The following is an 18,937-nucleotide window of genomic DNA, read 5'->3' as shown; positions in this document are numbered from 1 at the left end:
ATTTGGAGCTGTTCTGTTTCTACCTTAGTAGGGGCTCATTTTGCTATCAATGCAGACTGTTGATAAGAATTCTAGCGCAGGGAAGTCCCATGTCTGCAGCTTAACATATTAAAACAGAACAAAAACTCAGCTCAGGTTAAACTGCTTTCACTTCAATGAATGGGTTTGCTGTTTGCCTCATCTACATGTAAAAATCATTACATATTTAATAATTATTTTTAATAATTATTTTATAGTTATATTGTCAGAAGCACTTAGTATTTTTCAAAAAAATCTAGATGCTAGCTGGCCTAATTTAGGTTTTAAGGACAGCAGTAAAGTCTTACTTCTCTGAAACAAAGTGCATGTGCTACAGCAAAGCCCCTCATTCTTTAAACAAAAAGAATAAAATGGTGAGCTTAAAAAAATAAAGAGGGTTTTGTCACACTGTGGAAAAATGTTTAAAACAAGACAATTATCCAATTCACTGCAGACAGATTTAAGAACAGCACTCCAGGGCCAGTGCTCTAATTTACTATATATATTATCATGAACTGGTAACTTCTGTGCCCCACCCCAATATAGCATCAAGAGTTAATAAATAACTAGCAGTCAAAACAGTGGAAAACTTATTACAACAGTTTAGTGTACCAAGAAAGTTGCACCTTAACAAGATAAAAACCAACCTAATTCCAAGACTAGGTATGATGATCACCAGTTTAATTAAAAAAAAAAAAGTTAAACTACTTTAAAAGCCAGCTATGGCTATCTGCTTCCCAAAGTATATACTAGCTTGACTCTCCATTATTATGATAATAGGTTATCCAGGGAACAATTGTAAAAGGCACAGAAGCCAATGTTGATATTTTAAAATTGTATGGCCTTATATAACTTGGCTGCTTTAACTATGGTTTTACGCAAATTCAAACATTTACTTCCTATTATTTTCAGTGAAGTACACTATCACCCCAAAAATGGTCTGTATTGCTCCTACAAAGTAAAATATGCCACCACAAGATTCAATTCATTTTGGATGCAGTCAAACTGGAGTTTTAGTTAAGCCAAATTAAACAGCTGCAACTCTTGCTTTTCATCATATTAAGATCTAACAGGGAAATAATAATATAAGATTATACATGAGCCATGTATTTACCACTGACTTTTGGAAAGAAAAACAAAACACCCACAAAAACCCAACCCAACAAGTAACCAAAAAAACTCACCAAAACCAACCCAAATCTAAAGGACTGGTGTTCAAGACAGCTGCCAATTTATTTTGATTAAAAATTCAGTATAGGTAGGGGTTAAACTTAAGTAAGAGCAATCTTCTGCCTAGCGAAGGAACTAAATCCTCTCTTTGCTGCGTTTGCTTCAGTTTACTGGTATTGAAAAATGTAAGTTTTAACATCAAAACAACAACAGAGAAGACATATTTGCTACTACACGCTACAGCAACTTTGAAAAAAATTACTATAAAGAGATATAGTGAAAAAAAAAAAGTGACAACTATCCTATATTTTGTTGCTGGATGTAGCACAGTAAGATCATTACTTCCTGCAGTTTGAAGGAAGTGTGCCTGCACAGGTACCTTCCACTGTGACTAGCAGGTATGGGATACAATAGGCAAAGAATTGCAGCCCTCCCTTTACCATGGAATTATGGCTACAGAGGCACCAGGCAAGCCAGGGGGAGGAGCAGGAGGCTGTTTCATTCTTTTCAATTATTGGAATTGATGCACAACTGCTCTGTTCTTCCAGGTGGCTGGTGTTATTAATGCCACAACCACAGAAGATGAAAGTGTAAAACAATGCTTTATGATCCCTGCTAAAAACTGACAAATAAAGTGTAAATACAATGACAGCTGCTTCAAAGAAAAGGGAAAGAAACCTTGTGGGTTTGGGTTTACACCAGCAGGGAGCAGTGGTCAACAAAACCAGGAAGATGCTCTTCACTTCCCAAGGTATCTACTGTTAGTAAATAAAGGATTCTCAAAATGGTTACAACACCAGGTTTAAAGAGAGTCTGGTATATTTCTTACATGGATCTACTACAAAGGTCTAAATACTATGTTAAGAATTCCTGAGGATATGTTAAAGGCTTACTCTGGCTGTACCACTTTTGCTGTGAAATCTATTCATCATTAAGGTAGAAGTTCCCGTAGTTAATAATTGAGTTGATTTACAAGCACAAATACAAAGAAAGAAAAATTCTTTCAAAATCTTCAATCTCTTATTCAAAAAAAAAAGGACAAAAATATTCTTAATCATTTTAACATAGCAGAATTTCATTAATTCATAGAGATTGGAGAAGACTGTAGATTTGGGGGTGGGGGAGAAAAGGGAAATTAACAACTAGCAAAACAAATAAAATGAGCATAATATATTACAGAAATGCCTATTATTCACTTACTTTAGACTATAATTTTGCATCATGCTTAAGAATCCATATGTGTGATAGTCTATTAAATTAACAATGATCTTGTTTATATGAGAATTCACTAACACACCTATCTAGTTTTGACACTAAGGCTCTGACGAGATTGCCAAATTTTTTGTGCAGGTAAGCGCATTTAGTTAAGTGACATTCTACTGTATATAACAGCTCACATGGAGGGAAAAAGGATCACTCACCACATTGTAATAGCTTTTGTTAATTGCAGACGTATCAAAGCCTTTAGGTGGACTCTTCAATGTACCTGATTTGGGGGAGACCGGTTTTTCTGAAATATAAGATATTTGTGTGTCAATGGGGTGCAATTTCATAGCTCAACACTAGAGGTCAAACAAACTGCTTAAAAATATTTATCATGAGATACAGTCAAAATAGTGCTTCACTGAGAAATGTACACACATTTGCTTGAAATTATTGACAAAGAATCAAAATGGTTCATATGTTGACAATGAATGAAACTCTAGCCTCAATGAAGGCAAGTAGAAAAACTCCCATTCTTTTTCCTGGAACCAGAAAGTCAGTTAATAAAATCAGCTCTTCCAAAATTATTTAAAAAACCCCAGACCATTATCACAGACTGCAATTAAAAAAAACAAACCCCAAACCCACCACACAACAGGCATTTCCAAACACTACACTCACTTTCAAATAAAAGTATTACTAAGTTTTAATATCGATTTAATGAACTTGGTAAAAGCAAGTGACCAATCAAAGGCTGAAAATACCAGAGGTGGGACATAACACTCAACGTGGCTGAAATAGTCATCAAAACACTATACAAGTAGTGGAGTGACTTACCAGATGCCTATCCCAGAAAAATCACCTTTTAAGACAAATTATCTTTTTCTGTTAATGAAGTAAAAAATAAAAATGCTTATGCACTTGAGAACAGAGTCCATCATAACAACAAATGCAATCCTTCCTACAATGCCATAGTCAATCTACCCCTCAGTAATGCATGCTGTCACTGGAAGGACAACATAAGCCTGCAAGACCAAAACAACAGTCCTGAGAGTTACCTGCACGCTGACTCCCAGAATGGAGAGGCACAGAAAACACACTCCTGAAGCCTCCCTTCCCACCTCTACCACGCCCTCTAAGTCATTCACAGAGGAGCAAAGATGAGGGGAGAGACAATCACAAGCATCATGTTGCATGCTGGAGAACCAGCAAGTACGATTTACAGCATCTCTTTCTGACCTCTCACACTTGACTTCGCACACCACTGAGAATGCTTGTGAGACTGTATGTATAGGGACATTATGGTGTTGGTTTGGGTTTTTTTATATAAGCAGGCTTGTCTAACATGCAAATTTCAAATAAGCATTTGAGGAATTTGTATCCACACAAGAAAATGGCAGATAGTAAAAAAAACAAAAACAAAACACCCTCCCCCCCAAAACCCAAACAAATTAAAAAAACCCCAAAAACCACCCACAACAAAAAAAAAACCCAAACCACCCACATCATCGAAACATACCTACTTAAAGTTTTATCTTTATTTTAAAACCAAGTTCCTGTTTCAAATACATTTTAATATAGATGAATAATTTAACTCTAGTTTACCTGATACCTCAGGCCACTATGAACAAATTACGCAAGTCTCAAATACAGACCTGCCTTTCCAGGAGAAGCCTAGTCAGCCCAGCTAAGGGCTGGCTACAGGAAATTCCCATGGACAGTAAAGCTGACCAGAGAAACACCACCATAAGCAGAGGAGAGCCTGTGTGGTACCAGCCTCTTCTGGACTCTATCCTGGGTAATTTAGTGCTCCTTCAGGCTACCCAGTTGCAGCCTCACAGATGCTGCAGGCTCAGGCGAGCTGACTACAGATGCAGAGCACTCTTTCATCTCCAGAGCCAGGAGCACCAGGCAGGCTGGCTGGACCCAAGGCTTTAGCCAGCAGCCCATAAGGAGCAGCTCAGACCCCAAAAGCACGCATGTGGTATCTTCGAGGGGATTTTCTCTGTATTGCACTGGAACTCTCCTGAAAGAAGCTATTCTAAAAATAAAACATGGTCTTAAAACTGCCAAACACAGGCAAAACCTTTCTCCTTACCATGTTCAGAGATGACAGTAAAATCCTTTCAGTTAATATCCCTCACCCACACCCCCAAGTCAGCTATAAGCTGACAGACAGCACAAAACCTGTTAGCCCCAGCAGTTACTCAGCTGGGAACACTGATGCACTCAGCCACCAGCCCTGCAGTACATACGTGCTCTGCTGTACAGCCAAGTAATTCCAAGTGACAGGGCTCCTCCCATCCCCTTAAAACAAAACCATAAATCCAAGCAGATTTGTCATTAAACACTCAATGTGAAAGAAGCACCTAAAGTCATGCTGTATGTACAGCTACTCATATATTTATATAGAATGCTATTCATGAGACAATTGCAACTTGTTTCTTCGTAGTGAATGATTAAAACGATGTAGTTTAGACATACTTGGTAATTAGCTTTCATTCTCTGTGGAAGCTCTTGACTTACGTATTTCACACAATTTAAGCGACTTTCAGGTTCACTGAATACCTAAAGGTTTATTAATCATGTCCCAAAAAGCATGAAAAGGAAAAAACAGAGTTATTTAAGGAAAAGGGTAAATACTTGTCACTCAATTTTATCCCAATACAGATGTCTGATCCTTGTCCATCTGGAGAAAGTTGACTGGTCATAGAAATCTGGCTCTTCTTCCAGCTACTTTGTTATCCCAAAGGGTGTAAAAAAAATACATCTCTTCCCCTACTTACTACTTCTCCTAAGCTGCTGAAGAAAGTGGGAGAATTTTTGCTGAAATATGTAGTCATTTATATTACCAGCTGTTCAGCTGATTCAGTTATCTATCAGAGAGACACCATCACATTCAGACTTAAAAACAGGACACAAAAAAGAATCACACATTCAAATCATTTTGCCTGAACAGCCATAATCAACATTCAGCTTTTAAAATGCAAAGGCCATTTCTATTGTAGAAACACAGAATTAGACACAGCAAATCAGTCCAGCTGTCTATCATGTCTGGTATACTGCCTCCAAGCACTGCCTTGCTTCATAAGGAGGAATAAGAAACTGTCTTGTTGCAATTAGCTTATTGCACAAAGCATTACACAGAAGAAAATCCTGATCTTGCACATACGAAATCACTTGCTTAGCATAAACAAAGATGTGTTATACATTATCATAGAATGGTTTGGGTTGGAAGGGACCTTAAAGACCATCTAGTTCCAACTCCCCGCTACAGGCAGGGACACCCTCCACTAGACGACATTGCCCAAAGCCTCATCCAACCTGGCCTTCAACACTTCCAGGGAGGGGGCATCCACAGCTTCTCTGGGCAACCTGTGCCAGTGCCTCACCACTCTCACAGTAAAGAAATTCTTTCTAACATCTAATCTAAATCGACCCTCCTTCAGCTTAAACCCATTACCCCTTGTCCTGTCACTACACTCCCTGATAAACAGTCCCTCCCCAGCTTTCCTGTAGGCCCCTTCAGGTACTGGTAAGCTGCAATTAGGTCTCCCTGGCACCTCCTTTTCTCCACACTGAACAACCCCAACTCTCTCAGCCTGTCCTCATAGGAGAGGTGCTCCAGCCCTCCGATCAGCTTCATGGCCCTCCCCTGGACTCTCTCCAACAGCTCCATGTCTGTCTTGTACTGGGGCCCCCAGAGCTGGATGCAGTACTCCAGGTGGGGTCTCACAAGAGCCAAGTAGAGGGGCAGGATCACCTCCCTCGACCTGCTGGTCACACCTCTTTTGATGCAGCCCAGGACACGGTTGGCTTTCTGGGCTGCAAGCGCACACTGCCGGCTCATGTTGAGCTTCTCATCAATCAATACCCCTAAGTCCTTCTCCTCGGGGCTGCTTTCAATCCATTCCTCGCCCAGCCTATAGTCGTGCTTGGGACTGCCCCAACCCACGTGCAGGACCTTCCACTTGGCCTTGATGAACTTCATGCAGTTCGCACGGGCCCACCTCTCCAGCCTGTCAAGGTCCCTCTGGATGGCATCCCTTCCCTCCAGCATGTCGACCACACCAGACAGCTTTCATGAGAGAACATTATCTTTCATGAGAGAACATTACACTACTTTTGCAAACATATAGTATAATTCATTGAATATTTCAAGCAGGTGTCACCCTCGCTCAGCATACTGGGAACATATAAAGGTCTTACAGGTCCACTGGTCTATAGAGTCCATAGGTTTTGGAAAATATTAGCAAAACCACAGCACCTTGCCCACTCTAACATATAAGCTCTGTTTATTAAAGCACTGGAAGAGAGTGACCCAAGCCAGACACCAAGTTTTCCCATGTGGAAAATTCTTCCCTTCTCCCTACTTTTCCCCCAGTCCCAATGTAAGTCTGTTACATTAATGCTGAAAACACAATAAAACCATGCACAGTATATGATCAAATCCAAAGCAAACAACTATCTGCTCAAGTACTGGAAGAGACCATACCCAGCTGATGACTGAAACCAAGAGGTAAGTTACCACTATCAGTTTATTTCCTGATCAAAGCATTACATTCAACTGCACCCAGCTACACTTGATAATGCTTTGAAGTGTCTTGTGGCTAGTGATTAACCAGACAGAATTCACTTAACAGATCATCTTTGGGTGGAGAGGGAGGTTGGCACAGGTTTCTTAACACTATTCTTCCAGCAAATAATTATTCTCATCAGAACCAAAACAACTCAGAGCAGCTGCTTCTGTAACTTTTCCCTAAGGAGTACGTAAGATGCCACAAACCGTCATAAAATGAAGTTATCTTATCCTTTACAAACATCTACCTAAGTGACTGTAAAAGGACAATTTACCCAATCCTTCCCAATGCTTTGTTTCATTCCATTTTCATTAATATGCAAGTATTTCTTTTACTCGCCTTCAAATTACTTGTCATTCTCACATTCCCTCCTATCTCGTCTGTCATGTTTCCAGTTAATGTCATATTCATTTTCATGCAACAGGCTGCTTCATGCTACTCCACAAAGCATTCCTCCATGACATACTTTACTAAAGCATTTCAACTCTACTGCTGCAAGATCACCACCATGTGTTTCTATTACTAGGCTACGATGTGCGTAATCTAGATGCAAAGATCTGATGCAGACTACTTCATCCTACAGTACAGGAGAAAAGATGTGCCAGTTGGGACACCAAAAGCTATGTGGTCCCTATTAGTGAAGTGCTACAAGCAAGCTCTGTCTCTCAAAACTAATGGGTTCAAGCCCAACACCAGGAAGGTAGACCTAAACTTGTTCCCGGTTCTCAAGCTGGTTCAGGCATCGCTTAACTCCACTCTGCAACAACGGCACTACCGACACTTCTTCCCTAGTAATACTCACTTGTCCCAAACTCTATTCTGTTTATGACTGTAGAGTAACACTTGACAGGAGAACAAAATACCCCTCCAAGTGCACATGGCTGGAGAGAGCAAAACTAGCTTTCTTGGTGGTTTTTGGTTTTAGTTTTGGGCTTTTTTTCCATCAAAGCTAAAAGTGTACCTGTCCTTCCCTCATGCACCACAGGAGGGGAATAGGAGATACTCTACTCTTCCACTATACACTGGCCTTCTCCTGCACTGTGATTTTTTTTTTTTTTAAATGTCTAACCAGAAGAACTATTAACACTGTAATTTTCACTGGGCCTGATACTAACAGAACTGTCAAGAAAGCAGAACACAAGAGAGGCTGGGATAGTAATGACATGATAATTTCTGTGAAGAATTAGAATAAAGTTTGTGACATATCAAATATCATCTTTCAAAGCTATATTCCCTTCTACATAATCTAATGCCATTTAAATGGATTATACTTTGATAAAACCCAGCAAGTGACTATGATTTTTTTAAAAAAATCTGATTAACATTTGACAGTAGCCAAGCAAGCGCATCCCATTCTGGCTAACCCCTATTCTCTTCACCACAAGGGAACTCTCAGAACTAAGTCTCCAAATCTCCCTGCTGTGCGAGACAGAAGCAAGCAGCAGTGTAAGAGACAAGGCTCCACCTACACCTTCACCTCACCCTGCTCTGTTTTATATAATAAAAAAAAATTAATAAGGCCACATTGTCAAGTATCTAACAAGTTCACACAATATAAATCTCTTACTCTCTGTCATGTGTAACAGTATGGCAGTCCTCTCATTTCAAAGCACCTCCTGACTAGTGATCAAAGAACATTAAAAAAGGCAAGATGTTACAGGGTTTAAAAAGGGAAATGAAAACATGCACACAGGGAGGGAGGGAGAGAAAAACAGACCATCTTTTTGATCCTTACAGTGTAGGCACATACCCGAAAAGAAACTACTCCACTTTTTTTTTTTTTTCCTTTTATTTAGAAGTTTGATCATAAATACTACAATTTCAAAGAAATGCGGGGGGGGGGGGGGGGGGGGGGGGGGGGGGGGGGGGGACAGGATAAACAACACACATGCAAAAGCAAAATAAAAACCATCTACTGTCTCAAGCAAATTTACTTCCCGCAAATTTACAGTTGTCATCCAGCCTAGGAAAACTAAATGTGGTGCTTTGCTCAATAATTTCAGTATCTTTCCTACAACCATTCATAGCTCGTCTCATACATGTATCAGCATTCCGTGCTAATGCTAATCATTCTTGTACAGCTAAGCAAACAAGTTACAATCTCTGCTTGTGCAATATACGTAATATAGTTGATTTTGCTTTCTTAAAAGATTTTAGAAGAAACATGGGTAAAGGTAGTTCCCATTACTAAGCAGCACATCAAATTTGAGCATTCGTTTCCTTCATGGCAAGTCTTTCATACAGCCAGTATTCTGAAATCCCTCTCAGGAAAGAGAGCTACTGCTACATTATAATCTCAGATTATCTCATTTTTTCAGATTCTCCTTCAGGCTCTTTCTTCTTTTCCTTGATATCTAACTTCAGAGCAACTGTACAAGCTAAGATTACAAACATACAGTTATCTGACATTAGAGAGTATTTTAATTTAGAAAATCTATTTATCTAAAATTTAATGTCTATGAATTTTGTGAGAATTAAAACAAAAACACACATGCATAAAGAACTTCTTTCCTTTGTTCTGTTACCTAGTTTGCTGAAGTCAGGTTACAGCAGACTGAAGGGATTTATTTAATCAAACCGACCATTTCTCAGGAGCTCTCCAAATAATGATCAAAAATAACAACACTGTGTTGCGTGTACAGAATTTCTAACTAGTTGCAGTATTTTCAGCCACATTTGAGATAAGAAGGGTTGAGTCCTATTGTCGATGTCAGAACATTTTAGAGAGTATTGTGAAAAACCAATTAAATGTCCAGGATGAACATTTTGTTCATAAAGAGACTTTAACCAAGAGCAAGTATTTCAATAATCCTATTCTGATCTTTTTTTAAATCAATTCATTGTAACACTGATGGAAAACACATTTTGAATTTGAGCTTGCAAGACAGCAAGTTCTACTAACTCATTTTAAAATACATCAGAGAAAAAAAAAGCACTTTTGTGTTTTAACCTCATGCTTAAAGTATGAAGGCACTTAAATTTCTGAATTAGGAACATCTTAAAGTGAGGCATATATAGTTCCAGACTATCAACTCAAGAAGTGTCAACCAGTCTAATGAAGACTAGCAAAAAAGAACAGGAGCACAGGAGAGCAACAGAGGCTGTCAACCCATACACAGAACCCAGATGAAACTTCTGAACACCCACCAGAGCTGTCCATATAACTGCAGAGCTTTGTTTTAAATGGCACTACATTCCTGTTGCAACAAGGACAGCGGAACAAAAGAAATCCAACCTCAGGATGCAGTGGCGACGCGCTTCGATGAAGAAGGGAGGAGAATTATAGAAAAGCCCTCTCTCTAGCACCTTCAACAATACCCACAAAGCAGAAATCAGTTGAAAATAAAAATATTCATAACAAATTTCATGGAAACAACCAAGAAAAGAAAAAAGGAAAAAAAAAAGAGCAACGAAATGAGAATAATGAACTTCAAGTAAGAAGAATTCAGTAAACTTAAAAATATGGGTAAAAAAGGATTCTCGCTAGTGACAATGTAAGAAGAAAAGGCTCATAAGAATGACAAAACTCCTTTAAAAATTAGGGGCATCTTAAAGGAAGAACAGGAGAAGTAGATGCAAATTGACATGATTAAATATCACAAATACTACAGTGACCTCAAACACACAAAAAGAAGCAAAAGTAACTAGAAAATGTCAAGTCACCAGTTGAAATACAACTAACATGGACATAAGGGTAGCAGCAACAAAACATTCGATAGCATGCATACATCAAGGGGGAAAGCTGATCTGCAACTCAATACGGAAGAAGAGTTATTAACAGACATCAAGAAGCTCTTAATATGTCATGCTTCCTTCTACCACCCCCATCCTCATTATAAAAAGGTCAACTTCAGACAATTCAAACACATACCTACAAAGGCATAAAAGCAGGTTACAATTAGTGTTTTGATAAATTAAACAGTACCTGCTGTGCTGATTTGGCAGTAAGAGTAAACTAGCTATATGCATGTTTGAAACCACAGAGGACAAGTGAAGTTCCATAAAGTACTGGAAAAGGCCAAACATAGTAATTGTCTTTAAAAAGGAGGAGGAAAATAGAGAAAGCTAGAGAGCTATGGGTCAGCCTTTTTAACTTTGTAATAGTCGGTAAATGCACAGAAAACAAAGCAATGAACTCAACTTCCTGAGAAAGAGAAAAGCACGAGCATATATTCCCTTCCATAGGAGGAACTGAGCATACGAGAGAGTTCTTCAAGAATGTAAGTAGTCTTGCAGAAGCTAGAAGGAGCAAGCCCTTGTAGCCCAGGGAACATACCTGTACAGTGGAGGGAAAAGAGCTTAGCAGAAAACTTTCCTGATTGTGAGAAGTGAAATTTAAACCAGGGACTGGAAGCAGTTCATCTCAGCCCCCAGGAATCGGACAGGGTTGCAAGGACTGGCAAGAATCAAACTGCACTTGGTACTAACTTCAGTCCCACAGCTTGTTGGCTTTCCTACTTAGGAGAGTTACTTCACCCAGGTGAAGTATTCTTAAAAAAAAAAACCCACCCTAGAACAACCTTAATTTCAGTTGCTGGCAGGTTTTGGTTCTCATATGTTCACTATTAAAAGCTATTTCCGTTATTCTAGAGCCTAACTGCTGACCCAGGTTCCAGTCTTAGGAGTCAGAAGACATCAAAACTGATATAATCCAAACAAGACCTCTGCAGCAATGTTTTAAATGAGTAAGGTTTGGACAAGATAGTCATCGTGGCTGAAAGACTGCTACAACACTACAGACAAGAAAAAACAGGCTTTGGGAATTGTTTTTCAGGAAAAGCCACATCTGAGAGATCTCTGAAAAACATTAAAGCTAAGTCTTAGATCGTTACTTACATCATGACTATGCCCAAGAGGATCTAGTTGAAAGTGACAAAGTTACAGATCCAAGACTTCAGCATTCTGCAAAAACGGACTGTAGATAGCAAATCAAGGAAGAAAATAAGAGGACACAACTGGAGGAGAAAGAATAAGTTTAGAAATGGAGTTTTACCCTCACAACTTCAGTTTGCAATCATGCATCTGTACGGCTGCCTAAAAAAAAAAAAAGGTCATGCCAATGATTTTAGCATGGCCCAAAATACATGTGTTTTGATTGCAGCTGTGACAAAGGAAAGAGTGGTAAGACCTCTCAGAACGTCCCTGGGTAGTTTTATCCTACCAGGTTTACCCCCAGTCTCTGAAAGCAAGCAGAGCGAAAGAGAGAGAGCGAAAGAGAGAGAGCGAAAGAGAGAGAGCGAAAGAGAGAGAGCGAAAGAGAGGAAAAAAAAAGTCCTGGTGGATTAAAAAGCAATGTTAGTTCCAATATTCAGTCACGAAGACGACATTTACAGAAGGAACTTTCATGGTATGAAGTTCAAAATAAAAAACTTTAATGAAAGAGTGAAGTCTGTATGAAGAAAAGTGGAAGGCACAGGAACAATAAACAAAAGGAAAAGTCACAAATACATGATCTTTCAAAAACTGTCTCCAACTCCTAGTAGATTTCGGTAAAATTGGGGATTTTTTCCTGCATTTATTTGCTTTTAAGTAATGGGACATGTTTAGAGATGGTTTTGGTGTAGTTTTTGTTGGTTTGGGGGGGAAGGTGGTTTTGTTTGGGTTTTGTTGTTTTTAAATACATTTGCAGGAAATCCTTCAATATTTAAACCCAAAGCACCAATTCAATGTATGTCAGCATCAGAGTCAAAATCCAGCATTCTAGGAATTCAGATCAAGGAAATCAGAGCAGCCCAACTGCAACAGACAGACAGACAAGCAAACAGAATGGGGGACTTTAGAATTAACAGTAAGCATGCAGAAAGGTCCTCGAGCACTCTATATATCAAACCGGGGTAGGGGAGTATGAGTTCCTGAGCATTAACGATTGCTGTGAATAAAAGTTCAGTAAATACAGTCAAGCTTAAACAAAAAGCATTACAGTTTTTAATTAATCAACCATCAACCTCTATTCAAAGACAGAATTTGTGCAAATATGCTCTCCTTCAAAACTCACCATTTGATTTTATTTCTCGTACGTAGTTACTTGGAAACCACCCTGTTTTGCCATTTAGAGTTCCTTCCCACCAGCCTCCTTCTTCCACTCTTGTAACATGAATAATATCTCCTTTTGAAAAAGAAAGTTCATCTTCATTTGTCTGTTGAAAATTAAATTTTGCCCTCACCACCAACTGATGGTTGCTGTTATCTGTCATGTCCTAGTAAGTGAGAACACAAAGAAAAAAGATCACGATAGAGATTTAAACAATTACTCCATGAATGAAACAGCAGTATCCATAAAATGGAAACAGCCTCTCCTCCACATACAGCACTCCCCACATGTTTTTCTCTAAGCATTTGTAAGGGATGATTTGCTATTTCCAATATTTCTGTCATTTTTAATCTATGGATTTGTATCAGTCCAGGGAGTACATTGTCTTATTACACAGCCCCTTCAAATCAGAAGAATGTGACAGAGCTAAAATGAGAATAATTCTTACTCCCCCCAAAAACCAAAATATTTTCTATATACAGTATAAATTAAAATTCCCTTTGGCAACTACAAAGAAACAACAGCTTTACATTAGAGAGGTTTTTTTCTAAAACTTTCCAGGCTGGAAGAAGGGTAGAACTGAGGTGAGTTTAATTTAATGCTGGATATAAACAGTTTGCAGCTTAAAACTTTTTTTTTTTTCTTTCCTGTAACACATCAGGTTGGAAGGTTCCACACCTGAATGTGCAAGTCTCCATGGCCTGCCAATAGAGGAAGACAGTGTTCTTCCACAAAACCTACAACACAGTTATGCAATTTACCTTGAAAAAGTACTCACAAATCATTTGCCTCAAGGTTAACACAGCTGCAAGTCTGCAGCATGTCTGACTTGCAGCTATGTGTGTGTGCATATATATGTGTGTGTATATATATATATGCTCTTATCCCCTATCACAGACATGAAGGCAGATTTTTGCTCTATTGTAACAACTAAATGTTAATAGCACCTTCTTAGAAGTCCTTCAAATTAATGATGTTCAAATCTGGCATTTTGTTCTTGGATGTCAGTTTGGATGTCTGCATCATTTAAGCATTTCATGAGAGTTAGGACAAACTTTTATGCTAAAAAAAGCTAAATAATTGGACAGCTTTAAATAATCCAAATACAATCCATTGCACTGGTACTGAGAGAACAGAACTGTAAATCATGTCTGTCTCTATCATAAGTAAGGATCAATACCTGTATTACCAAAAAAGTAACTTAGTGAGAAAGTGACGGTGTAAGCAATCCCAGTCAGCTATCCAGGTAGCAGAATTTCACCTACATGATGTCTATATAATCAAGATGATTAAAAGATGTACTACGTAATGTGACTGGGATCATATAACGTGTGAGCTTAATTCATATCCACAGCACTCATGTTATTGTATCACAACTCAATTTAACAATCAGACTTTTAGTGGCTAAGAAACTGTAGGAAAATGAGGGCAAACGCAACTTTGAAAACATGCAGAAAGCCCCAAGATACTGTAAGTCCCCATGTTCGACAATTAGATTGGCATCTTTTCAAACAAGTGCCTCTCCCTTAGTCCTCCGCTTGTGCATCATGTGCTTTCATCTGCTAGGATTGCTCAACAAGAGAAAAAGTTTTGCCTTAGTAAATGGTAGAAAGCCACAAAATCAGCAGCAACGTTGCACAGCGACATCAACTATAATCCCCTTACTCTACCAGGATGGCTCTCCAGTAGAGACAACAGAGTACAAATTTGGTGAGAACAGTTCCAAATTGATCAGCCACAGCAGCAAAACCAAACTAAGAATTTTCCAGGTTTGGCCACTAGCTCTCTCTCCCTCCTCCTCGCACTTCTCTGCCCCTTTGCAACTTTCTGCAGAGCTGCTCAGATAACCAAAGAGATAGAAAGACTTAAAAAACGGATTGCTTCAGTAATCCGGCTAACAGCTAGTCCCACAAACAGTTGCATCAGCAAAACTGAGTGGGTGGTGAACAGCAGAGTGGGAGCTGGAATTAGTGGCCTAGGGCAAGAACTTGCAAGGGCTCTGCTACCAGAGAAAACACACCAAACCACACCTAAGAAAGCTTAAGCAGAGCACCGTGTTTAAAGTTTCACATAACAATCATCACATAGTTCAAAACAGCCTCCTTCAAGCATGGAAAAAGCAGTTTACAGTAGGGATCTCAACCCTCCTAGCAAATCTTTTAGTCACTAAAAGCACCTTTCATCACAGTTAGTTTTAATACAGTACTCCATCCTGATTTCAGCTGTACTGTAAAACAACTACCCATACCACTCCGTTACCTGAAGGCTAGTTGAAGGATTCACCTTGAAACGTAACAGAAAACACGAATAACTACCAATACTGCCCACATTAAAAGTACCACCTTTGCTGAGGTTTGAGTATCCTTCAATCATCATCCCTAAACTCAGACATGGGAAAAAAAAAAAAAAATAAAAAAAAAGAGAGATTTTTGCCTTTGGAAAAGCAAGTCCTCATGCTGAAAAGAAATAAATCCAGGAAGATACTGTGTATGCAGACAACATGGAGTGGTAAGTGAGGAAAGAATAATTAGAAGTTCACAGAAAGCTGCATGTATTTTGGAACATCATAAGAAAAGCTACAAAAATAGACTGTCACAGGCTTGAAATACAGATGTGAAAGAGAGGAGACAGTTACTTTGCTACACTATTGTTTACTCATAAATCTTGTCAAAAGAAAAAAATAAATCACATCGCAGCATGTTTCATTTCGTCTAGGACTTACCAAACTCCGATACTGTCCCTGAAAGAGTTTTGAAGTTCTACTATGTGAAGACTGGGATCCCAGAGAATCGAAAGATTTTATCCGATGAGATGAGGGACGTGCGCATACAGAGTCACTGCCCAGCCCTATGTCTGTAGAAGGGGAAAAAAAGAAGTAAATATTAGAATTTGAGAAATCTGCACATAACTTCTGCTTACTTCAGTAAAACTCATGTGCTTAAACCAGATTCGATGTATCTGTAGTTGCTCAATAATTCAAGATTAAAAAAAATTATATTAATAAAGTGATCTGAAATCCTCAGACACCATGAGTTTCTTCCCCACACAGACAAGAAAACAATTTGAGCTGTTTAGGAAGAGGAGGGTTAGGCTTGTATTTCTCCATTCCTACTCACTACCAGTCTATTTAAAGGTAATTAACCAGCATCATTTTAGCTAGTGGCAAAGAATTTCAAATGCATAAAACTTGCTTGAAGCAAAGCCAGCCACATCTGTTTCTTAGCTCTTCCCCTACCACCACCATCTCCTTCTCAATTAAAACATTCCTTCCACTGTCTTTTCTCCTACATTCCTTTGTCTCATCCCTTTTTTGCCAACTAAGCTATTTCTTCTTTTTTAGAGGGAGGGGGAGGGATAGAAAGGAAGAGAGGAATAGAAAGGAAGAAAGCTGCTTGCTCAAAAAAAACAACTACCTCCCCCAAACCTCTCCCCTCATTCGTCTCTACTCTGAAAAGCACACCCAGTTGAGATGTTCCTGGGAAGGGAAGGGCAGGGCAGCATTAGGTGCTGTCTGGGTGCCGCTGGGGTCTCTGAGGGCTGGGAGGCACCAAGGGGGTGGCAGGGCAGGGGTCATCCCATCACCCCAACCAGGAGCCGGGCAGGTGGGGCACAGGGGCAGCCCCAGCCCTGGACATCGGGCACAGCCCTGGACGGAGCTGAGGTGCTGGCCCATCTATGTGTGGGGTGTCCTTGTGCAGATTAGCAGGCCACAGCCAGACAGTGGCCAAGCCACACCGAAAGCAGCTCCTAAGGAGCCTCATCCCAGCGCTACTGTGGGACAGGGGCTGCTCCCGGCTGCACCAGCTCCCCCAGCCCTTGCAGGCAGGGGGATGCTCCCAGGGCCCTTGCACGGGTGACATGCTACAGCAGACAAACGTCGCTCCTTCACACAAGTCATTCCTTTGCCTCATGTTTTCTCCCACATACAAGGAAATCATTCAGTGAGCATCTGAGCTTCAAGGAGCCCCAAAAACAATGCAGTATTTTCTGTCCCAAATTTAAGATGGTTTCACTAGACTACACAAGCATCCCAATTGCTCTTCTGGTTTTTATGCCTCTGTTACTCTCTTTCCTAGTAGTTTGCTTTGCCTCCAACACTCTACCTCCATTAGAGGTAGAGGCAGACAACTACAGTCTCTCAGATACTTCCAAACTAAAACAGACAGCAATTATGCAATCCTAGTTATTTTTGGTCAAAGGGAAACACACATACAGGTGCAGTTCCATGAGAAGACTGGTGAACAAAGTCTATCTGCTGTTCCACATCAAACAAAGGGAGAATTCAATTCATCTTAACTGGAAAGCCTTTCTACTTCAGCACAGCATCTAACAGCAGCTGACATGCAGGAGGACAGGGTTTTAGATGGATAATGAGCATAGAAGCGTTGACAAAGGATGCTCCAAGTCCACAGTGCTGAAGCAGAGAACACCTTCCTCAGGTGCATCTTTTTAAATGAGTCTTTGCCATCCTTCAAGAATCATTATCCTTCAAAAAACCCCTATAAATATACACTCCCTAATCAAGTAGTGCAATATTAGATTTATTCATGTTAAGTTGCATATCGTTACACATTGAAGTCATAAGATACTTCACACTTTGTGAGCCTGCTTTCCTAAAAGCATTTGAAGACCATTGTATAAACACTGGTGATTATAATGCATCACAGAAAGAACATGCATCTTTGTTTTCACAGACTGTCAGGAAATGGGACTAGGTCATGGGCTTTGTTTCTAAATCATAACTTTATGGCTAATTCTAATGCTCCCAAAAACTTTAAAGTTACCATAACCATCAGTAACTAATAGAACTGAAGGGTTATAAGTAATCTGAAGCATCTCCATGTCCAGTTCGCTATGTTTTCTATCTGCAGTCAAGCAGAATAGATACACCACAAAATCCAGCATTATACCTTGACACAGTTCACCCAGTAAAACAGGATCATGTTTAATTGTGGCAGTGTGTTCCAGCCTCTGGGCAATCCTAAAACACACCACCTAGAAACTGTTTAAGTGCAGCCTGATTCCTGAAATTTTCTAGTTCACAACAGCAGAGCTAATATACCAACACAAGAGCACCTTTTGAGGCTTGAATTAGAAACTGCATGTGTCTGAACTGAAAAGAAGAAAGATTATTACAAACAGACCACATGCAAATTGCAAGTGTTTTTACCAATAATATCGGAATACTTTCAAATGAATTTGAACTTTTGATAGACTTACAAGGCTTGCAGACCCCATATACCCGTTACAGTTTCCATTAAAATACCAAATAAACATGTTCAATGAGCTTCTCAACAGGATTACTCTAAGAAAATAATTCAACTCTGCTGCTAAAAACTGAAGAATCTTGACTGGCAACAGAATGCGTGTGTTTGACAAATATTAGTTTGGTAGATTTCACAGAAGCTTCATGCTTCTATCCATCCACCAAAAGATTTCCAGGGTTTGTAACACCATTTCTTCTTCTCCACCATTATCTCTGCTTCCCTATATCAGTTCCTCTGCTTTTATCTGTCTACAAACAGCAACTGGTACCTTGATCCTAAATAATTTGATGGAGTGTATATCCATAGCAGCCTTTCATCAGTCTTCATACTCATTACTCACACTTCTTCCCCTGCAGAAAGACCATCTCAGAAGGACATGTGTATACCTGAAATTCCTGTAGACCCAGATAGGGATCTGAAAGCCAGCACTAAAGTAGGGAAATAGAGTCTAAAATGCCTTCTACACAGTCACTCAATTAAACAAAACTGTTTGGAAGAACAGTTGGCCAGGCAGATTTATGCAGCTCTGCTTGCTCCTAAGAAAGAGACACCACCACAGTTCACACGTGGTTCTGATACTTGATTTCGATACCACCACCACTCCATGAAAGGGATCAGCCTGGGTCCTTTCTAAGGCCAGCTGCGATTGTGGGGTTTTGATCTCGGTA

The 18,937-nt window shown here is 39.6% G+C and overlaps 1 protein-coding gene across 1 annotated transcript in view; it reads right to left on the bottom strand.

The window, feature by feature from the left end:
* Window positions 1–2,609: 2,609 nt before the first annotated feature.
* Window positions 2,610–18,937, bottom strand: part of LOC129200244 (rho guanine nucleotide exchange factor 7-like) — a gene marked incomplete at its 3' end in the record, with an annotated part of 71,560 nt that continues 55,232 nt past the window's right edge. Inside the window, exons 4-6 of the mRNA XM_054811584.1 lie at window positions 15,725–15,855; window positions 12,967–13,168; window positions 2,610–2,698 (exon numbers count right to left, since the gene is read on the bottom strand). Coding sequence (XP_054667559.1) covers window positions 2,610–2,698; window positions 12,967–13,168; window positions 15,725–15,855 — 422 coding nt within the window. The remainder of the gene's footprint in view (window positions 2,699–12,966; window positions 13,169–15,724; window positions 15,856–18,937) is intronic.

Source organism: Grus americana, unplaced genomic scaffold (assembly GCF_028858705.1).
Source record: "Grus americana isolate bGruAme1 unplaced genomic scaffold, bGruAme1.mat H_23, whole genome shotgun sequence".
Classification (NCBI taxonomy): Eukaryota; Metazoa; Chordata; class Aves; order Gruiformes; family Gruidae; genus Grus; species Grus americana.
This window is presented reverse-complemented; position numbering and strand designations above follow the sequence as displayed.